Raw genomic sequence first — 24,259 nt, 5'->3', positions numbered from 1 at the left:
CTCTTTTTATTTTATATATATTATAATTGGTATAAGCTTAACGAATGACATTTAAAAGCCCTCAAAGAGTCTACTGTAAATATTAAAGCTCCAAAAGTAAATATTTTCATATTAATAACGGGTTAAATGACTGTGTGTGATGTGAGAGGGGGCTGCTCAGAGTGAAGAACCCACAGAGAATTAACACCCGACTGCAGTTTCTCTCGGCTACAGAGCAATTCATCTAGTTTTAGCTAATTGTTTCGTTTTTATGGCCCAAAACTTCAGCTACTGTTTTGGTTCGGTCTCACTGCCCTTGTTAAATTCATGAAGGGATGATAAATGATAACTTTTCTAATAGTAATCAGAGTGTTCTTTTCCCATTTCAAGGAAAATCAAGCTTTAATAAGTGATTAATACAGAACAGGGAGCTTTTGAAAAATATGCATCTAAAATTAAAGTGCTTGATTTTAGAAAAGTTTCACTTTTCTTCTTCTTTGTGAACTCCATTTCACATCTTCAACAGTCTCAACTATTTTTATAATAAACAGTCTTAACACAATTGAACAGTTGTTGCATCTCCTTTTCTCTTTTTCCCCTCTTAGATCCCACTTTTCCCACTTATTTCTCTGACTATTTACCCTGTGTTAGTCACTCACTGACTTGAGTTGCAGTGATTGGCTGAGTAGCATCACATGGCCACTGCCAAAGGCTAGAAAAGCTGCGCCACTTAAACTATAAACGCTTCATCAAAACTGAATAATTATCAATAGTTTATAAGTTTTTATAGGATGGCATCTGGGTCCAGACCTGGTGACCTCAGAGCTAGAGTGATCACCAAAAAAAAAAAAAAAAAGTTTATGTTTCTTTGTGTTTGCTGAAAATGTTGATATGCTACTGTTAGCAAACAAATTTACACATTAGCAGTTAACTTTATTAAATGATTACGTTACGATTTACAGCTTGATTGCTTAATTGCCTGTTTTTAATGTGATTATTTCACAGTCATTCAATATTTCACAGTGATATAAGTGAAGCGTGCCAATATAAAGCTCAAAAATCAAGCTTTATTTTTACTCTGCTTAAATATTACTGGCAGAAATGTCTCATTATCTTTTAGTTTAGTTTGCTATCTCAGATGTAGTGGATATGTGGTCTCCGGGTGGTGTTTTGGCAACTGTATACCTCGGCAGCCTGCCATTCCCTCAGAGGTGCCAGTATTACCTGGTATATCATCTAATATACCTAGGTTTCATTGTAGAGCTCTGTGTTCTAACATAAGCGGATATTTGATGTGATTGTATAAATTCTCTGTACAGATGTCAGCCAAAGGACGAGCTATTAAATGATGGCACCAAAACCCTTCTTTATTTTAGCAGCTGTGTTTTTATAGCTGCTCAGCCTCCGCCTTTCCGATGTTGCCTCTGTTGCCACTGAATCAAGTAACGAAGATGCAGCTGTCAGTTGCTCAGGTGATGGACTTACACACACTGAAGTCTAAGCTGATGAAGCTTCACCTGCACCTGCAACAAATGACGTTGGTCTAAGGGAGAAAGATTCATCTCCCAGTTGCTCCGGTGTTGAAAGCTTATTATCAAGCCATGGATGCTGCCACTGGTTCATCTGACGATTGACGAAGCTCCGGTCGCTACCATTTCAACTGAGGAAGCCTCATTCACACCTGTTATGACTGACCTGGATGAAGCTGCTTCAGCTGTCGAAGGTACAGCCGCTACATCTGCAACTGATACAGCTTTGATTTATTCAGATGCAGCTGCCGCAGCTGATGATGGCGCTGTAATGCCGCTCGAATAAAGATCTCTGAAGCTTGTCCCACATCTCTAATGACTGATTCCACTGACGATAAAGGAGCTGTTTGTACATTTTGCTATTGCTACATAGCTAAGATTAGCATTAACAGCTGTTTACCTACCAGTGTAGAAGAAAAGTTGCCAGTTCAGCATCAAACTTTATTCCTTCACTCAGCAAGAGCTGTCCCCAGAGGTGGAAAGCAACACCAGTGTTAACTCTTGTCTCTATTACGTCTTTTCTTCTACTGAACCAGCTAGCTCCGGCCCATCTTATCACTTTCTAATAGCGACTCACTGTAGCTAACAATCTGCCCTGAAGACGTAATGCTGCTCAGAGGACGTATTATAACATTGTAAACACAATGATGACTGCAGCTCTTGTCAAGCGACAATCACCACCACCTGCTACTGCTGCTCTTTAACATCGGCACTCACAGGAAACCGCAGAAAAGGATTCTTCAGCAGCATGTTTTTTTTTTTCCAGAACTGTGCTGTTGTTGCTCGGTAGATGTTGTGGAATGATTCCATGTAATTGTTTACCACTTCATTCTGCATGCAATTCTTCACTTTGTCTATTACATTTATATGAAAAATGTATCTACATATGAGCGATTGAGGACTGTTGTTTGTCTCTATACTGTATGTCAGCCCTGTGATGAGCTAGCGATTTATCCAACACGTACCCCGCCTCTCGCTCAATGTCGGCTGGGATTGGCTCCAGAAAAGTGGCCCCCTGTCTTTGTGTTTTGAGTTATATGGTTTCAGATTAATTTCAAATGCTTTACCACACAGTCACAAAGCCATTCGGTGAAAAGTGTAGGTCTGTGGTTGACAAACATAATGCAGTTTTAAGAAAATAGGGCCCCAGTGTGTGGCTCCTTGAGTGTGGAGACGAGAATCAAAACAGCTTTGAAAATACACCAGTTATTGATTTAAGACGTTAAAACATCAGCCAACAGCAGCTAATGCCATTCATACTGGTTCTAGACAGAAACAGACAATACAACACATGTTTGTGCACAGTGTTTTGAGAAGAAGAGTCTTGTTTGGAAAGAAATGTTATGTTATCTAACTTGGAAAAAATCCGTTGATCAAAACTCAAAAATCTATTTAGATATTATTTGTTTTGTTTGTATCAGTAAACAGTACATCACACAGAACATACTTTTTAAGCTTCATAAGTTTTCTCCAGTGGCCTCACTCCAGTTTTCATTGAGAAATATTCTTAAAGGTCCCACTTTTAGTGTTTCATTTGAAGTGTTGAAACATAAGAAGAAAGATTTGTGGTTTTAAGAACTGAAACCATCTCAATGTAGTTTTACTTCTCCTCTCTCAGGCTTCTCTCTGGAGCTCTAGTAACAACAGGTCGGTGAGCCAATCAGAAGAGAGGAGGCTCCGAGCCTCTCCTCTGATTGGCTGACTGTTTTCTGAGTGATGGAATAAAAATATAGCAGGGTTCAGGTGAAACACTCAAAGAAACCAAATATAAAATATAAAATATTTCACGGTATGTGGTGAGAAGTGGGGCGGCTGTAGCTCAGGAGGTAGAGCAGGTTGTGCACTGATCACAGCCTTGGTGGTTTGATTTCCCTTGTGTCACCATGTTGAAGTGTCTTTGTGTAGTCGGGATGGTGGGTGAGGCCAGCACCTTTTTGGCTTCCGTTAATGTGTGTAAATGGGCAGATTGTAAAGTACTTTGCATAAAAGCACTTTTAACGAGGTCCATTTAGAAGCATCTGACACGATTATGAGATGAGAATAAAAGAAGAAAAGTTAAAAGCACCTCAAACTGCATTTGAGTAAATAACAACTTTTGTGGTGTTATTCTGCACCTCTGACCAAATGTTGCCAGACCTGTGGACATGTGATAAACTGGAGCTGCAGCTCTTCCAAAGAGGACAGACTACAAAGAAAGACAGTTTTTCTCTGCAGGATGCAGTCATAAAAAAAAGACCATTTTTCAATGGGTGTGGGTATTGACTGTGTAGGCCTGTCTTCACACATGATCAATAGCAATGCATAATGCCTGCTCTCCACCTCTCTTAATAATGAGCCTCAAACAAAGCCAAATTCTCTGTTTGTTTGGCTTGGAAAGAATAACAAGGTTGTTAGTTGCAAAGCTGATATTGATTAATATCCCTTCTTGCCCATGCCTGTCGATGGATGAGTAATTCTTGGTAAGGGTTCATGCTTTGCTCTGAGGATCGATCAGGGTTCTTGGAAGTAACGGAAAACTATGTGGCTGATATCAAAGAAATTAATTAGAGGACAATCACTGGGGGAGGGGACTCCTGCTTTTTCCAGACATCTTAACTTCATGGAGCAGAAACAGAGATAACAGCACAGATAAAAATAAACATGCATTAACAGTTGGGTGTTTTCTGCCAGAACTGCAGTGAAGCTACACAACCGAACCCTCCGGTAGAGATTGATGTGCAAAAAGCTACTGTATGTGGGTAGCGTGCTTCCAGCCCACATCCTGCTTGACTCATTTGATTTGTAGCCAGAAGTGATTATACATATGGTAGATAACGCTCGCTGTACCCTCAGATAAACCCTCTACCACACGTTGAATTCATCTAAATGAGGAATATTATTTGTCACATTCAAACAAAAAAATTGCTATTTTATTATTAAAATGTTATTTTTAAGTGAAAGGAAAAAAAAAAAAAAAAACAATGAGGATTTTTTTCTGGCTTCCATGTGGCATCAGTCTGGAGGTGAGGGGGAGATGCCATTTTGATCATCTAATCCTCTCCTTCCCCGCTTCTATACGCCGCTCCTGCCTATCTCTGTGACTGAGGCAGACACCGGTGGAGGGCCAGATGGTGTGTGTTACACTTGTTTTGCTGTCGTGCGACTGTTATTTATACGCCGCAGAGGCAGCAGCAGCAGCAGCAGGCCCCCAAGACGAAAGTTGTTTTTTTTTTGTGTGTGTTGTTTCTTTTTCTTTTTCTTTTTTTTTTTGAAGAGGAGAGAGGAGGCGAGGAGCGAGAAATGAGCGGGAAACAAAAACAAATGTCCCTATTAGATTATCACCTCAGCCCCTGTGGAAGAACTCTCTCCTCCTGGCTTGTGTGTGCGAGCTCTGCTGTTGTGGGCGTGTCCCCCCCCCCCCCCCCCCCCCCGCTGCCAGGAACAGCAGTCTGATATCTCAATATCACTGGTATTAGCCCGGGAAAGAGGCCATGGATCATTTTAATGCCACCTCATGTACAGGAAGCCCCGAGTAGCAGATCGATGATACAGGTCCTCCGGCCACCCATGACACCTATCAGCCACACACACACACACACACACACACACACCCCTCCACCTTGTTCTGTGTTCCTTCCTTTTTACCCTGTCACACACGCACGCACACACACACACACACACACACACACCCCTCCTCTACCCACTCAATAAACTGGGAAGAAAAAGCAATATCTTTCTTGAAGGCAGAGGAATATGATTAACGCTTTTGCACTGCTGTTATCATCCCATGAACCGTTAACAGTGAGCAAAATGAAGCAAAGTAAATTACCTCCAGCTGTCACCTTGCAGCCTGCAGGCCCGAAGTCAAGGGCCTGTAATGTTCAAAACATTGTTGACGCCTATAATGACAGATAGAACTCAAGAAAAGCACATTGGGCCTTTGTAAAAGAAGCACTTATGGCGGTGAAAAGTTTCTGCCACAGAAAAAAAAAAAAAAAACTATAAAAGCTTTTATTGTTACTGTCTGCGGTGTACAAACATCTTGACATTGAATGTATGTGACCAAATCCACCTACTCATGTACTGAAAGGCTCTATACCATGATTTCTAAAGCACTGGCTCGGCTATAAGGGTCATCAGTATCTGTTTATGTCACACACGTATCTGTATCTGTATTATACTGGAGGTGAGTGTGGCTTATAGATGACGTCCCGTCGGCTTCAGTTCACACTTTACATTGTTTTCTACTGACGTTTATACTCCTCATACAAATACCCATAGGTTTAAGGTTTAATATTTTAAACATTTACCGTAATTAATTGGAAAATAAAACATGATTTGTATTTAAAGGATCTGTATGAAGTAAAATATACTCGCAGTGAAAAAAAAGGAGGTGAGTGAAGAAAAAATCACTATCAGCATTGTATGATTGTCTGGAATAAACTGGCATATGACGAGAGGCCAGGTTAATGTGTCTATGATGAAAAACAAACATTTGAAACGCTCCCCCGGCTACTTGCGTGCACCTTTGAGACGATCCCTAAGTTCAGCTCCTCGTTTTCCTGCCCAGTTCCCACACAGTGCCAGGATTCAGCATTGGATCACCTGCAGATCAGTCAAGCGTTCTCTGCACTGCACAACTAATCTGCTGAAACCTGATGAAAAGTTGCTGAGGATGAGCTTCGCTGGATATCTGAGTATTGAACTTAAATCTAAATAGCCTCCGTTTTAGCCCTTTGTAAAGAGTGTGTTTCATTGATTGATTGTAGTGAGGTGTGTATGATGTCTGTGTGTTTACAGCTGCCTGAGTTATGAGTCTGAGAAGAGGCAGTGTTACCTTTGTGGTAAACTGTGTCAAACGACTTTTTTAAAAAGATTATATTATATGTATATGATATTATACAGTATATATTACATTATATATCATACGATATTATATGTAAATATATTATTATATATCATATACATTATTATATTATATTGTAAAGTTTATATTTCAGTTCAGAATCTTTTATCTGTGTATCTCTCGTTTACACCCCTAATGAGACTCTTTGAGTCCGATCACCAAGACTTCAACTTGTTTGGTGGATCACAGTGCACCACTCTGCTCTGAGTGAAAATAATAGCACAGATGTTTCACATTAAAAGCCTTCAAATGGCTCAAATGGCATCATTTTTCCCCTTCGTGTTCAGCTTTTAATTTGAAGCTTTTGCAGGGAGTGTTGAATTTCATTCACAGCAATTTATACCAACCATACACCAGTCCGAAACCCTCTGACATCTCAAGACAATGTGTCATAACTCAAGAGTTTTTATTCTCACATTATAAGATTTTATTAGTTTTTTGTATAGGACTGGGGAACTTGCAGGGTCACTATTTGCAAGACTAGATTCCTTTGAGATTATTTCCCATCACGCTCCTGGTGCAAACTTACATGAGGAAAACTGTTGTTTTTTTTTCCTGACTTTTTTGTTCCTTACACCAAACGATCGAGATGGCAGGAGCGGACCAGAACTCTAAAAAATCTCTCATGATTTTATTCCAACATTGGAAATTTGTCTGTGACAGTGAAATGGCTTGAAAGGTGGTTTGGTGTGAGCCTGGCATTAACATTGTTCTCTCTGCAGTCTTAAATGAGCAGAGAGAAGTTTTCAAATTAAACAGTTTTCCTTTTTAAATCTGAACTTCCTGATGGAATAAGTGCAGTGGAAATGTACATTGTGCTAATTTTGTAATGCTGCCCCCGTCAATGTTTTTCACCTGGTCTTCATAAGTGACCATGTCTTTAATTTGCTCATGTTTCTGACAGTTTAAGGCATTAACTGCATTGTGTTGTTACATAGAGCGCTCGATATCTTCTTACAAATAGCCAACAACAGTTTGTTCTGTGCTGATCAGTACAAATATCAAAAAATTTAAAAATCTGTGCTTGTTTGGGAACTCATTATGGCCTCTTACAGAGAAATCAAGCATTCCTTTCACAAAATAATGACAGTAACAACAATATAATAATGACAGGACACACTGTTTTTCACTCCAGTTAAGAAAATGATCAAATACACTCAGGAATAAGTCTCAAGTTCATAAGAGTTGGATCTTTATTCTTGCTGCAAGGGAACAAGTTACACGCGAAAAAGGTTGCAGTGCAATTGTTCCAAGAATACATAGTTCACACAGTTTATATACACATAAGACACATCCTATAGAGACTCTCTTCATTGCCAAATAAGGAGATGTCAGCCGTTGTCACATCAAAAGCAAATGAAGAAGTACATATTCTGATAGTTTCATAAGACAGTATTATAATTATAAGACATAGTTCCGCAACACAACAAGAAGTTCACAAGTTCATTTCGGGATACATCCAGTTCCTCATATGAAAACATGTCTGTCTGGTCATAGGGTATCACAATTTTTCCAACAACGCCCTTTGATTTGATTGATCTCATCATCATGTGGTGTTTTATTAACTGTGGCTAAAGATCCAGATCAGGCTGCTCTGACTTCCTGCATTACTGCACCCTGGAACAAGGTGTCTGTTGACCTGATACTGTCGTGTGTCCAGACTCAGAAGTAACATTCACATATAACCTGCCTGTGTTTACAGGCCTGTGATTAGTCTGTGTTTGTGATGTGTCTTTGGGGTGGATGTCTTGTGTAGGTGTGTTTTTCTTCTGTTTATTGTTTTTCCTGATTTTTTTCTGATTGTTACATCTTCTAAGATTTTATTTCTTGTATTTTCTGTATGTTACTCGCCACCGCATGCCAGGCAATGACTTTACCTGTAATCATCTTATATACTGTAAATCAAATTGCTTTGCCTTTACATTGCTGGTGGGGTTAAAAAGGCAGCTCTCTCAAATGATATATATAAGAAAAATATCATTTACCTCTAGTGGAATCTAGCAAATAACTGCAAAAAAAACAAATTATTTTTATTTACGACAGGTATTATTACACCCTGATTTTCATTCCCTTTGCTTTGACTGATCATCATCATAGAGAAGGAGTCTGCAAGGGAAGGTGTGCAGGAAAGTTTAAACTCAAAATCCCTGCCATCACACAGAGACGTCTCTGTCTCCTGTGGCTGTGTTGAGCTGTTGGATTCCATATGGATAAGAAAAGGCAGCGATATAAGGAAGGAAATATTTAGTCATTTCCGACATGTCATTCACTCAGTTAATCCCATCCCTCATCACTTCTCTGGCTGTTTCCAGGGTGCACTTTGTTTGGTGGCATGGAAACATTGCAGAGAGAGAGAGACAGAGAGACAGAGAGAGAGAGAGAGAGAGATGGTTATAAAGACAGCCATTAGAAAATGTAAAGCCAAGGATTTTGCAATTCTTCAAAGATAACATTAGGGCTCACCATCAAACAAAAATATCATCAGGTCTGGCTGCTATGCTAATCAGCCGCAGCAGTGACATGAGAAGAGACTCAGACGAGAAGAAAGAAAATGAGACAGACGGAATGAGAGGAATGAAATGTGAGGAGACTGATTGCAGCCGGCTGTCTGATCCCTATCGGTCCCCCTGTTTGATTGCAGCCTTGTCAACCAGCTTTTTTTGTGGTCGATGGACAATATAATGGTTTACCCTGTGATCTGTATTTAAATGCAGGAAATTCAGCAGGTGGAGTCGTCTTGTCAAACCTCAGGAGACATTAGCGTTAAAAGTGGTGTGTAGGCAGAGACCAACACAACCACTGTCACTGCAGTGAGCTGTCATGTGAATGAAAAGGCAGCGTGTGTTGATAAATTAAGTCAAATAAATTAGGACAGGGACTCATTTTGTGTCAGGCTGACAATTAAAGATGCCTTGGGATTCGCCCAGTGATAACATCCATTTCCACTTTTAAATCCATTAAACAGGAGCAATCATCCAGATTGACACAATGAGTGCTTGTGGAAAAAAAAAGGAGATCACATGACATGTCTGCTTGACTGCTCAGTAACAACCTCAACAATGTCCAGTTATCTTTTGTCTGCCTTCAAAGGAATAAAGAGCTTGACATTTTGGGAAATACATTTATTCGCTCTGTTGCGGAGAATGAGATAAGGAATCTGTGCATTCACTAGCATCCAGCAGTCAGTTAGCCTAGCTTAGCATAAAGACTGTAAATAAAGGGAAATGGCTAGAGATAACAACATCTCTAATACCTTTTCTACACCGAAATAAGTGGGTATATGCAGGTTTTTTTAAACGTGGGTAAACACAGGGACACACACAACTGCAGGGACCAATGGCATCACATGCAAGTACAGAGCACACACACACAGACACAGGGAAGAAAGTGAGGTGTTAGCCGCCGCACAAACTGGTAAAACGCATCCGTCGCCCTCTTATCCCTGGTTCGGTGCTCCCGTAAGTCTCGGGGCTTCCGTGTGAGACGATTTGATTGGTGAATGTGTGTTTTTGAAAGTTCAGGAGTTCAGCTGTGTAGCCATGGTGTTTCTGGTTTAATAGCACCATGCTGAACAGGTGTCAGGTCTGTTCAGTGTCTGCGCTCTGAGAGACGCCACCTCACAGAAAACAGGCGAGAATTTGCACATTCACCCGGGTGTTGTGTTTACATCAGTGCTGATCGGAGCCTGAATCGATAGATACCTGCTTCTACTGCAGAGTCATTTGACCCGGGAGTGAATGCCGACTGTACCCTTTTCCACTGAGGGCAAAGGCCAGATGTTACTGGGTCTTAGAGGGTTTTTTGACCAGTGGAAAAGGTGCTTAATTAACACGCTGTATCTCATTTCTTTAATTTGTACAAAACAGAAAGTGTATTCGAGAAGCTGGGATTTTCCAGGCTTGTGAAGGACTATTTTTTTTTTGCCGGGAGGAGTGACTTCCTGAAGTCTTGTCATCACCATTGTCTTTAGATAGAGCCAGGCAAGCTTTTCTCCCTATTCTAAGTCTTTGTGCAATGCCATGCTAACCCCCCTGCTGGCTGAAGCTTCATATTGTAGGGTATCTAACTCCCAGAATGCTCAAGTGTTTCTGTTTGTCTTCCCTTCCCTACAAAAGTCAAACACCACAGCTGCAGACAAGGATCCGATGCAGACCGGTTGGCTTCTTCAGGGGTTCTGACATGACACTGCTCATAAAGCTAGTAGGTCTTGTTAAGTCATTCAGCTGGCCTCAGTCAGCTGTGTATCATACTTGGTTAAACCTGAGGGCAAATACAAACCGTATTTTCAGAAAAAAAAAAAAAAAATGAGTCTTAGTTTCAAAAACAGAAATAAACCTCAACCATATGAATCATTTTTTAATGTTAATGTGCATTTTGGAAAGCAGTGACAAACGTTCTCTGGATAATAGGTGCAGCAGATCAGAGAGCACTTTTATGGGCTGTTTTGGAAGGCAATGAAACCCTGGTTTGTCATTTGCATTAAAACATCCTCTCTGGTTTTGCAATGCTGCTTCCACCTTTACATCTCATGCACACCAGGCATTATTCACTACACCAAAAATGTAACATTACTTTTGACAAAAAGGCTCCATAACCTCTGTCTCTATTCAGGCACGCTATTTCAGGATGTGATGTGAATGTCCTCCTTGATTTATCTCCAGTTGTCCACTGACTCCTGGTAGATGGCTGAAACACCACAGTGCTGTACTGTAACTGTTTTGTGTCTGGTGCTCGCAGGCAGCTTATGATGTGTGTTTTTGGTGTTCATTCAGTCTCTAGTCCAGAGTCCTCGCGGTTTCACCTGTAATGTTCTCTACAGCAGTAAGCGACCTTGAGTTACAAACTCCTGTTTTAAAGGTCAAGAATGAATCTTCAAGCTCAGGCTAAGCTTAATATAGACTGTTTTAAGTGTGAGACCAATGCTGCTGTTTTCTGGTGAGGGTTTCTCAGTCTTTCTATTTGTTATGAAGAGCAGAGAGGCGTTTGCAGTGGCTCTTCCCAGTGATCAACAAGCAATTTTAAGCTCATGTAAAGTGGAGATGATGCAATGATAACCGTGTAAATGAAACAGAGTTTCACATTAATCGGAAAATCAAAGCTGTTGCCGTTCTGGGCACTAACGTAACCCAGCAGATTTCACACATACAAATGTAAAATTAAGTGCAGAGAGGCCGCCAGTCATCCTGACAATGATCTCAGTTTACAGTAATTACCCTAAAAATTATGATTTACTGATAAAACTCCACAGCACCTTAAGAAGCAAGAAATACAAGATGTAATACAAACCAGGAAAACAGTCAATAAAACACACATGTGGTGCGGCTTTGCTTTTGAGAAAAGTGTGTGCTTATCCAGAAAGGCTAAAGGTAAAGGTAATACTTTACTGGAATATTGTCAACCCGCACGTGAGACCGACTGTCGCTGAGCTCTTCATGTTTTCATTTTTCACTCCATCCATCGGGACAGCGTGTCGCTCGGCCCTCGAGGGTGGCCACACATAGGTGTTTACTCGGCATGAAATGAAGTGAAGCCTAAAAATACATGGGGGTCGAGGGGGGCGTTGGGCAGGGTTAAATGGTTGGCCCTCCATTCAAAGAGCCGCGGAATGAACAGCGCCGCCTCATTAGCAGCTTGATATGGAAGCAGGTCCATCTGGAATATCAGGCAGAGCAACTGGAGAGACTGGGACTCAGCACACAGAGAGAGAGGAAATCAGAAATAGCTGAGAGATGAACAGACTGACACGCAAGACACACACACGCACACACGCGCACACACACACACACACACACAGATGCACAATTACAGAAGCAAGCACACAAAGAGTGTGATATAGAGAAGCACACGCAGATGCTCCCTGACCCTGTTAAAGTCAGAGACAATGTCAAACTCAGACAAAACACACACACCTGGCTACACACAGGATGGAGACACAACCAAACAGACATATATTCAATCACCAACACAGACTCACACACACTTGCACAAGTCCCTCAGACTTGAAATTTATTTTACCTATCGCAATATAGTTGTGTGACTTTACAAACTCCCTGAAGCAACTTAAAAGATTAGATTATGTGGTTTGTGAACCAATGCCACCAATGCCAATGAGACTTATAGACTGTGGAGCAGATTTTACAAATCCAACAAAGAGAGTGAGTCAGATCTTAGTAATAATAGTTTAAGTTCTGCATTATTGAGGGCATGCTGCTTTGAGTGAAAGGTGGGTGAGCGTATGCTCGCCACAAGCCGGCATGCACCGAAGTCTCAGCTCCACACACGCCCCTCCTCCTCGCCCATTTCTGGATTAGCCGGGAGTTTAGCGGAGTCAGGTACTGGCAAGATGGCGGCGGCGGAACGGCCCACTCTGAGCTTCAAAACCGCTCTTCAGAAACCTATGAGTGATGTCATGGAGGCTACGACCATCTTTATTTACAATCTATGGTGTTACCAACTGGTTTGCATTGGATATGCTTTGCTTAAATAAGTTTCTGATTCTGTTGGGATTGGGCCTAAGCCCTGAACTCAAAAATGGTATACAGAGGAAAGGGACATCACTTTGTCACATAGTACGTTACCTTGACGATGCCAAAACATGTTGCACACAATTGTGGGTTTGGGACTTGTGATTTTACATCTTTTACCTGCTCTATTTGCTCCCTGTTTGTAAACAAAATGTTAACGTTGGATGAGATCTGATGAAAGCACATTTGGATTCATCATCATACCATCATCACTGTTTGGGTTTGTTCCTTTCATGCTTGTTTGTTAACCGTTCCTCTGTCTTCTACCGTTTTTTCAATGCTTTCAGTCGTTCCTTGGTAACCATGGTAACCTTGTGTTTAACGTCACAATGCAATGAACTCTTCGTAATTCCCTCAGGCAAAGTCTGCAGAAATGCAGACTTGCAGGGCCAAAATGTGTACTAGCAATTGATGATTTTACAGTGGGACAGTCCAGAGCCCTCATGCACTGGACCAGGAACACACCTCAAAGTCTGTGAGTCTGTGAGGGAGGACACTGGGAATGGGCCAATGGTTAAAATACCCTGACCTCTACTCCTTATGAGTCAGGCTATAAAAACCCTGGATCCTACATTTCCCATAATGCAGCAAATATCAGGAAAAGCTCATTTCATCACAGGTGTACCATTTAATGCAGACTTGCAGACACACACTTGTGCATTTACAAACACATTAAGGACACTCACTCTAAGGAAAGCTGTGTATACATGCATTCACACAAAGACAAACAGATCAGACTCCCCCCCCCCGCCTGTCTGCCACAAAGCAGAGAGCAGAGGGAGGAGCTGAGAGTGGTGACATGTTGCAGCAGATGGCTCATCTCCTTCTCCTCATCCTCCTCCTCCTCCTCCTCTTCCTCTTCCTCTCATTCCTCTGCCACCTGTGGAGGAGGACACGCGCTCTCTGAAACCGTCCACCCTCCCTGAAATCAAGCATGCAGGTCATTTATCTTGTGAACGGAGCAGGTCACCTTAAATTAAAGTTTGTTGTGTGCGAGTGCATGATTTTTTTTTTTTCTTTGCACATTACTCTGAACTTGTCAGACTAATGACAAACGACTCGGAAAGTCACAGTGACACCGATGGTTTTGTTTGTCTTTGTGAGTGAATTATCTCAAACATAAATCTTCATTTTTATTTGTTTTGGGTTTTTTTTTTTTTCAGGCAAATTAAAAGGCCTCGCGTTTTGCAGAAACTCATTGGAAATTAAACTCCAGCTCCAACCATTTTCTTCTGACATTTATTCATTATTGACAAGACTGTCCTTCTGTAAAAAACAAGCCGATAAGCTGCTTGTGCAGCAGGTTATTATGAATCATAGTTACGTTTCGTAGCTAGGTGACATCTAGTGGTCGTAGTAATTATGACAGGAGCAAAGGGAAAACAGCCGTCACGTAGTATAAGGAGGGACAAAGTCCACCTCAGGAGGAGGTTGTGAAAGTAGCAGTTTGTGTTGTTTCTATTATTCATGACCTCTTGACAAAGATACCCACATCATTATTGTAACCATGGCAACAAAGATCGTCTAATGTTGAGGAAGTACTTATTTTAACCCAATTCATGGTCTTTTCCTTAACTTAACTTAGCCATAACCGTTATTATAGTAACCATAGCGACAAAGGTAGGTAAGGTGCTCTTGGGTGTTTATAATCGTATCCATGACAACCAATGTCTGGTACGCCGCCATAGGGACGCTATTTCAGGAGAGAATCATGGGTCATATCAGATGGATGGAGAAAACGACCGATATGTTTGTTCAGGTTGGAGGACTGGTCGGTCTTGACATGTTCGTTACTGAGAGTATATTATGTGAGAAATGTTGCAGCTCTCTAAAGTGAGACTTAATGTGTTTTGAACAAAAGTAGATCTGTGCGGAATGCATATGCGGTGACAGGGTCATGATGAGAGAGTCTTTATTTGTATTTAATGCAGGCGCCTCAGAGCTCACAGTCTCCTCCTCCCTCTCTGTTCTCGTGGTTCAGCATCGACTTCACTCCTCTCCGGCTGAGTTGACGTTGTGACAGGCCTTGAGAGGCAAGGATACACAGTGTCCTTATTCTGTCACCTTCCCCCATTGGCTTTGACTGGCCCCAACACATGCATTCAAGCCCCTACAGCACAGCCAATAAATCACTGTCTTCTGTTACAATACAGGAAAAAGTTTGCTCAAGGAGCTCGGCCCAGACATTTTCAGCGTTTGGTCCCAATCTATTTTGGTCCTCTCCTTTTCAGTCGCCGCATGTCTGACATGAAAGGATAGATACGCCAGTGGCTCAAACTGTGCTGAAAACTGTTCTTCTCTGCATTGATGGTTTGGATAATAATCAGACTGATCTAGTTTTGTGTGTCTGCTCTGCTTCTTTTTGGGCATTTCATTCACAGACGCCTGCTCTCACCTCTGAGCAATATGCCCACACAATTATTCACATTACACACTTACTCACTCATCGTTCATCATGACCTTTTGTCACATAACTTTGAGAGGAAAGTGACACTTCCTATTCTATCTTCAGACTGTCTCTGGGGAAGCTTTATGGCTGATGCATGTTCCCCCAGGTACATGTGTCCTCCTCAAAGAGCCACCCATTAATCTTTGAGCACGTCCTATCAATGCAAACCGTCCCCATATTATCAGCTCTCTCAATCAACCTCATAATATCTGCGGTGACAAATTGTCAGAGCTGCACAATGACCTTACAATGCAGTGTATCCATGGATGAGTCATGAGACAGCGTGCACTCGAGCACAGACGTAAAAGGCCCCACACCTCCTTGACGTAAAGAGATGCAAAGCAGCTACAAAAGGCAGATGCGTCATTTTTGCGTCTTGAGTTGGTTTGTTCTCATTTTGTAAAACTTTGTGGTCATTTTGAATCTCTTTGTGGTGATTTTCTGCCTTTTTGCAGTTGATTTGTTGACTTTCTAATAAAAATGGCAACAGTAACTTTAAACATAAATGGATGGATTACTGAATAAGTCTGCCAGGCACTGGCCCAGAGGCCTGGGGGGTCAGGGGGGCCCTGAGCCAATGTCCAGCAGACCTATTCAGTAATCCGACCATAAATGAATCCCAGTGCACATGTTTGTTAAAAGGTCAGAAGTGAGGCTGCAATGCTGCGAGACACATACCATCAAGGTGTCAATATAAAACTGATGTGCCATGATGGATCAGGCCGGTGTTAAAAGAATGGGTGTCAGACGGCCATGATTGAAGGCTTCCGCTGCTGGAATGCCGCTGAGAGAAAACTGGGGATTGGAAATGATTGCATAGGTAGAAATGAAAACTGATTGGATGCCAAAATACATTTTTTGTCAGCAAATCGAGCACTTTTATGCAAATTCCTGCAAGCAATTTTTCATATATTCACACATCTGTCATCTCAGTCAGACCTCAGACATCAAGTATGCAAAAAAAAGAAAGGAGTGTTTGCCAGACTGCGAGAAGCCAAAGGAAATGATTTGCATAGAAAATGGCCACATGTGATTGGCTGGGAGTGATGGATAAACAAATGGGTTTGCTAAGAGGGTTTAGAGCTGGACCCCAGCAAAAAGAATATCTCTGGGGGAAAACAGAAATGTGGACAACAATGAGTTAATAAAATGTGTTAAATCATTTTATCCACCAGATAGTTAGATAGTTAGACCATCGAAGATTCAGGAGCTCTCCTGTGTAACTTTGTTTGAGTCTTAAACATGTTCTAATAAAAGTCAAGGCTGTTTTACTAGAAGACAGTTTGTTGCAAGGGAGTAGGTTTGTTTTCAAGTTTGGTATTGGGGCATTTTTACTACCAGACCCCCAATACACAGAGTTGTGTATGTGTGTACTCTTATTCTTTTCCTCTTTCATACCTAGAAAGCCCGGCTGTTTGCTGTAAGCCATCTGCAAACCCCACCTGAGATTCTGCAGCCCCGTCCTTCTGTTCATTTCCGCAACACAACTCAAGAGATTCCTGCAGCTAATGAAGTGATGCTTCAACCTATCTCTTGACTCAGATATATTTTTAATTATCTCATGAACTTGTGGCCAGCGAGGTCACTGTGACATCATAACCGTGTTTATTCTGTGATGTGCTGCTACTGAGAGGATACTCCTGATAAAATGACGACTAGTCACAAACAGTTGGACACGCTGAGGCTGACTGACCTTTTGAAAAGACAATTATAAATGTTTGTATCTACCTGCAATGCTAAAGGCCTAAAGAAGATACCTACCAAAAAAAGCATCTCCATTTTAATATCCACTGTGCAACAATCTGATAGCATGAATTATAATATATATCATTTATGATTTACACAAGTATGTGAAGAAGCAGCAAGTACAAACACTGGATGATGGATGAAACAGAGAAAGCCTAGTCACTAATGAGATATGAGGCTGGACATTACAGATACATGTGGGATCACTATTTGGCAAGTAACAGGTCCCTGTTGCCATTTTTATCTAATGTGTTATAACAACTTATAAATGATTTATAAAGTGTTAACAAGCTACTTAATAAACTAGTTAGATACTAGTTAGTTATCAGATACCAATGTGTTTTTAAAAAATGATTCACTGTATACCACTAACCCTGTATGGATGTGATATGGTTGCTGTCGCTGTTGTATGGCAGTTACAGTGATTAACTGCCTGTATGGAGCAAAAAGCTCAGGACAGAATCCTTCCTATATAAATTCTATTTAAATAATTAGTAATCAAGTCATCTGTCGTCTGTTTATTTTGTGTCTTTTCATACTTGACAACATATGGAAAAGAATTTAAAACTGCTGTAGCCTCCTACTGCGAGCTGTCGTATGCTGCTCTGACTTGTTTCTCCAACTGTCCCGTCTCATCTCACCGTGAGTGTGTCATTCACTGAATCGAGTGGCAATGATTGGCTGAGCACCGTTATGTGACCACTGCCGTGAAACTGAAAGACTATGAAAATCTAATAATTCTCAATCATTTATTGTTTATAGGTCCGTATCTGAATAGGACAGCATCTGGGTGTGGGCCAACAGCTAATGGCCCGATCCCAATGTCCCCCCAAAGCCCTGAACCCTCACAGACTAAGCTGACACACCTGGAGAGTGACTGAGTGTGAGAGGCTGCAAGGGCTCAAGATGGTATAAAGAGGAATGGGACAACACTTATATCATGTTACCCTGATGATGCCAAAACATTTGCATTCAATTGTGGGTTTGGGACTTTTGATTGTACTTTTTTATTCCCTCCCTTCGCTCCCTGTTTGTAAACAAAATTTTGGATCAGATCTGATCCAATTTGGATATTTGGAATTAATCATGTCATCATAGGAATAACTCCACAGCTCTGGCTCTGAATCACATTGAGCTCTGTGTTTATACTGTCATATACTGTCTTTTTTTCTTGTAATGCTATATTTAGGGTTCGTTCATTTAATGCTTGTTTGTTAACTGTTCTTCTATCGTATTATTTCTTGCATTTTATGGCCGTTGTTTGCGCCTTTTTACGCTTCTGGGCGTCCCCTGATAACCATGGTAACCCCGTGTTTAATGTCACAATTCTATGAACTTTGAGTAATTCCTTCAGGCAAAGTCTGCAGAAATACGGCCTTACAGAAAGTGTGCATAAAGGGCTCACAATGTCTGCTGGAGAGCCCTCATGCCCTCGATGGTTTGACAGTGGGACAGTCCTAAGTCCTCACAAACTCACCGGGAACACGCCTCCAGGTCTGTGAGTCTGTGAGGGTGGACATTGAGATTGGGCCCAATGTTACGCTGTTTACCAGAAATCAGTTCTTCTTCTTTGCTCTATAGCAGTAGCTGCCAGTGGCTGCACAGCACAACTTCCTGTGTAGGCTGCTGTTTTAGAGCAGCAAAGAAGAACTGATTCACAGGAAAACCAATGTTTTATCTGAGTGTGGAAAATATACCCAACACTATTATCTCAAACTTGCAGTCCAATATTATAATGTACAATTACACTCATGAGGACATTTAAGCACTTTTACATTTAATACTTTAAGTCCATTTATCTTCTGTAGTTGCAGCTTCAGTAACATTTGGAGTGCAGGACTTTCACTTGTATCTTTTGCTTAAGTGAACAGTCTGAATGCTTCTTCCACCACTGCCATTCATCATCTCACGGATGCTACTGACAGTGCTGCAGCTGGCCGACAATGTGTAGCACAGCTCGACTGTCATCACCTGCTCAAGCTTCCCCTATACCCTGCTCTTTTAATCTCACTCTCAATAATTGCCCTGTTTCTGCAGAAAACACACAAACCTGGCATACTTAACACTAAGTAACATCAAGTGGAGTTTCAATGACAAGATCATTAAGAGTGGTAATCAGTTTTCTGTATTTAAGTAGTAATTCACTGAGGTTCACTGAGGTTAAGTGTTGACATACTCCAGTACAGTCGTATTGTTAGGCATTCACAGGCATCTCCTGCAGTGTAGCCAGATAAAGTAACTAAGAGAGAAGATGGTCTCACCTAATAATCTGTGATACCTTGCAAATATATTGCTCCGTAGGGAGTGCAATGGAGGACTTTGGAGCAGATAGTTTTGCCACACTGCGCTTAATTCTTTGCTTTTCAGCTCTATAAACAGTTTAAGGCTCCCTAAGACCAAAACAACAATGTGTGAATTCTTAAATTGAGTGCTACAGCCTCTAAATCCCTTTACACTAGTGAATATTTAATGTGAAAGAAGAAAGAAATCCCACTCGCACTTGAAAAACAATTAGTAAAAAGAGAGCAGGACAAATGTAAATTTATTGAGGTCAGCTTGATTTTATTTTACTCTGGAGAGATCTCCTATTTTTTGGTGGAAAAAAAAAAAAAAAAAAAAACTTCATCCCCCATTTTTGAAAGCAGAAACATTAGATAACCCAGGAGAGCAGGGTGCCTGGTTAACACTGCAACCCTGAGCCTTTAAAGTTTGTTTTGTGTCAGCGAGGTTGAGTGAACAGCACAACGGGAGAGAGAGAAAGACAGAGACCAAAAGGGGGAGAGAAGACAGGGCGGAGGGAGGAGGGCCCGGGTCAAGTCCTCAAAGTGCCGGACTGTTCTACTTAAAGATCTTTAAATAGGGTGATTCACTAGAATGCCTCGCTCTCATCTGTCTCTGCTCTCATTGAGGCACCATGTGATAAACCAGAGGCTGAGCATCATGGGAAAGTGGGTTGGGGTGCGGACAGCAGGGCAGGTTGTGTCATCACTGGGAGAAACAAGTCAGACTTACCCAAAGTGCCCACAGGGATCAATAAAGTTTGTTCATTAGTGGATGCTTGTCCTACAGGGCCACCGTACATTTGAAAAATAAGGACACAAATCTTGATAAGCAACCATCATACATAAAACATAAGGCAAAGTCAAAGCAATAAGATAATGGATGTTTTATGCATTGGAGCCAGAGTCACTGTGAATGCCAAGATCCATCCATGTGGTTAGTGGACTCATTTACCTTCCATCTGAATTCTTCATGATTTCCCGGTGCAGCTGATTGCCTCTAATTTCAGCCGAGCATCTGGGGAAGGGGGATTCATTGTGGAACAAGAGCGGAGGCTTTGGGTCTTTGGATGGTGGAATGCCAGCTAAATGATCTCCAGTGGACGTAGGTTTAAATGGAGGCTAAATGGCGATGCCGAACGCTCCTCTATCTGAAGCTCATTACCCGCCTCTCAATTCCCCGGAGACCTGGCTCAGCTTCCCACTGAGCACTTTACTGCCAGGAGGAGGGTGATTATAACATTTTGCTCAACAAAAGCTCCCCTCCCCCTCACGTCTCCCTTCGCTTCCTGTCTTCTCCATCACCCTCCCTCTCTCGCTGTGGTCACCCCCTTCCCTCCTTTGCTTCTTTTGTGTCTCTCTCAGTCTCTCTCGCTCTCTCTCTCTCTCTCCTGCACCTCGATGGCACCCCAGGCGATGCGTACTCTGACTGATTTGTCTTTGTGTCCTGCCTATGATTACAACACTTACAGACAGGCAAGACATGAATGGTAAAGGAGGGTGTTTACCCGCTAACAGACAGTGGCGAATAAGAAGAATTATGAATCATACAGCAGCATGTAATCCAGACAACAACAACAATAATGGCAACAACAACACAAAAGTGTATGGAAATCAAAAGCAGTTTGAAAGTGAATCACAGGAGAGCTGCAGAACAGCAAGCAGATGGGATAAACACTGATGTACGCAGAGGGTATCATCCAGCCGGGGAGGAGCGGAGGCCTACGCATTTCTCTGCCAAGGCTCGATGTACTCGAGACCCAGATGGGCAAAGATGTCCTTTTCAGTCGTAGCTGCCAGGAACTCTTTCTAGAGAGAGGACAAACAAACAGAAAGTCATTGACTTGTGCATAAATGTGCAGGAATTTGTCTCAGTGACACCAGAGCAGATCCACAGATTCCCAACTTCAAGCTTCGCTATTCCTGACAATGTTCAGGTCTTGTAGTCGCACCCTTTTGTTTGGACTTCTGTCTCCACTGCAAGCTGTCAATTTCAATTTAGGATTTTATTCACCCACTTTGTGCCAAGGCCCGAACATGCCGTGACTGTACAGATTTACATTTGCCCGCCCGCCTCCCTTCCAACCCATAAACACTCTAACCTTGCTCTAAGTGATCGCACTCTTCAGCGGATGAGTATTTTCCCTGACAAATCATGACAGGGCTATTAACTACTGGCCGTCGACCAACGCCATGTGATGGGTTATGTCTCTATAGGAGTGGTGACGAGGCCTGACTCACCTTGGGAGTGAGACAGCCTGGAGAGAGAGAGGTCTGTGATTCTGACACATCCTGCCTTCAAGTGCTAAACTGGACCTGACACATTGCTAAGGGATGGCAGAAAAACCAAGAGCACGTCAGCTCCCACTGCCAGCCGACGGCAGAGAAAACCGAGAGCAACTAGCAGGCAGCCAGGAGAGGGGAAAAACACTACAAGACACGTCTCCCTGCGTATGGGCTTGTTTTCTATAATGCAAATGACAGGTTAGCCATGCGGCAGGGAGGTCTGGGTGCACGCTGCATGAGGCTCTGTTCATCTTTTTGAAGTTAATTCTGGTTAAAGCTTGTTTAAGGTTGATTTTTCTGCGTCCTACTTGTAGTTTTGGCCCCAGTTTCTTTCATTTATGGAAACATTGAACAAAATTATTGATCTGGGAACGTGGCCAAGGAATGAGGGCAAGAAAAAAATTTTGCCGAATCATCTTAATCGCTTTATTTGGAAGTAAAAGTGAAAGTGAGCACATTCAAAAGGTCGGTAAAAATCCACCACTGCACAGGAAAAGTGTTTCCACTATGAGCTGTGGAAACAAACAAGGAGATTAGACGAATCTGGTTTTCCCAGGTAGATTTCTCCTGGAGAAATGTCTGCAAATACCCAGGTTTCTAATCGGCTTTTTACAAGTGTGCATGTGCAGGATAAAAGACTGCAGACAGGGAAATTAACAGTGGACTAAGTGGATGAAATTAGAAATGTGTCCTAAGAACTCCAACTGAAACTGATACAAAAAAGAAAACAGCCTGTAGCAAGTACGTTGGTTTCCACCACTGAACAGACATGTGATGTGTCCTTGCATCCCGTCCTTCTCTCAGAGACACGCACTGGGAACAAAGTCAGGAAACAGCATCTTCATCTTCATCAGTCATGGAGTTAAAATAAGAGAGATTTACTTTCAAAATAAGGGTGGGAGAACGGGAGAAACTCACACAGCCAGCATTAGCATGAACAGCTGTTTACTTATCAGTCTAGGAGAAACGCTGTGAGTTCAGCATCAAACTTCATTCCTTTACTCACAAACAGCTGTCTCCAGTGGTGGAAAGTAACCCTTCCTGTGTTGCTTCTATTTCCACCACTTCTTTTCTTCTACTGAAGTTAGCATGCTAACCAGCTAGCCCCAGCCCTGGGCCCCAGTGACTGTCTTGTCACTTTCTGATACCGAGTCACTGTACCGTCCAGGCTGCGCTGAAGACGTAGCAATGCTCAGAGGACGTATTATAATCTCTTGTCTGGTAAAAGCTGAAGCTCTTAATACTAATGCTGGCTACGTAGAAATTTCAAAATTTACAAATAGCTCCCTTAAAGCACATGTAAACACAATGACTATAACCACTGACAATTATTACTTTTGATTCTTAAGAGAGCATCTAAATTATTAGAAAACATCCAGAGTTAAAAGAAGTATATTTTCATGTTTTCTATGCAGAATCATGAACGTTTATTGAGATGGACATCAGAGATTTGATTCAGTTAAGAGAAGATGAAGGACCAGTTTAGAGTCAACGGGTGCTACTTGTATTACCATCTGACTGCTTGTGTTCCTTTCTCTTCTGTTGTACTTATACCTTCGGGATGATAGAAATAATGGCCGAAAGTACAAAAATACGACTACAGATGTAATAAAGCAAAATTATCGGTGGACTCTGAGGTTAGTTCTGTTTCCATCACTCATCTTCTTTCCGCTTGCAAACAAACACACTTAATCAGTCTTTTCCTGGAAAACATTATCCCTCTTTCACAAACAGTACTGTATTGTTGGTGAAACAGTATTTATATTTGAGTGAAACAATCCCAAGGCCCATTAAGTGGTCCACTACTGCCTGTATTCTTTCACTGTTCTCATAACCCTGAGTCCATTTATTGCTCTAACCACTCAAAACACATGAAATGCAGACACACATCGCTGCAATTTACGGGGCTGTAAGCTTTACTCTATTAAACATTAATATGAAATATATGATAAAGATAAAAAAAAAAGAGGAGGCAGGGGAGTGGAGGAGAAATGAAAGAAAACAGGAGGGAAAGGAGAGCGCTGGATGAGGTGGATATGATTTGTGGTAAATCCCCATTTCTAACAGCACATGGCCAGGCTTATTGCACAGAAGAAACTCTGGAGATACAACTAAAGAGGAAAACACAGGGCACAGCTGCGATTCTCAACATTACCAATTTAGCCATTGTCCCGGATCAGGGCTAAAGCCCTCTCTCCGCTGCACTGTCCACTTTCCTCAATTCCTGCAATCCTTAGATGCCCCCAGGGAGATGCTGCTTTATTTACTTAGCCCAACACAGTATGGGCTCTCTGAGAGATAAATCCACAAACCTTATGTACCTATGAGTTCTGCCCTTTAGGCATTCACAGGGAAAATACAGTTCAAATGGCAGAAGCAGCTTCTATTCCAGAGCTTTGTGGTTTATCAAAAGGAGCTTAGCGTTTGGGAACAGAGCAGTGGTTAATTAGAAAGACAGGTTATCAGTGTGAGACACTCAGGTTCTCAGTGACTGGCAAGCCATCAGCACCACAAGCCAGAATGGAAGAGGTGTGTGTTACTGAGAGCCAGTGTCCTTGACTTAATAAGCTGCTAATCAGCTA

At 41.8% G+C, this 24,259-nt stretch overlaps 1 protein-coding gene across 1 annotated transcript in view; it reads right to left on the bottom strand.

Moving 5' to 3' along the window:
• Positions 1–21,113: 21,113 nt before the first annotated feature.
• Positions 21,114–24,259, bottom strand: part of dntt (DNA nucleotidylexotransferase) — an 83,203-nt gene continuing 80,057 nt past the window's right edge. Inside the window, exon 11 of the mRNA XM_022743928.1 lies at positions 21,114–21,200. Within this exon, the coding sequence (XP_022599649.1) occupies positions 21,114–21,200 (87 nt within the window). The remainder of the gene's footprint in view (positions 21,201–24,259) is intronic.

This window comes from Seriola dumerili, unplaced genomic scaffold, assembly GCF_002260705.1.
Source record: "Seriola dumerili isolate Sdu_G_001 unplaced genomic scaffold, Sdu_1.0 BDQW01000073.1, whole genome shotgun sequence".
NCBI lineage: Eukaryota > Metazoa > Chordata > Actinopteri > Carangiformes > Carangidae > Seriola > Seriola dumerili.
The sequence above is the reverse complement of the archived record's forward strand: the minus strand, read 5'-3'. Positions and strand labels throughout refer to the sequence as shown.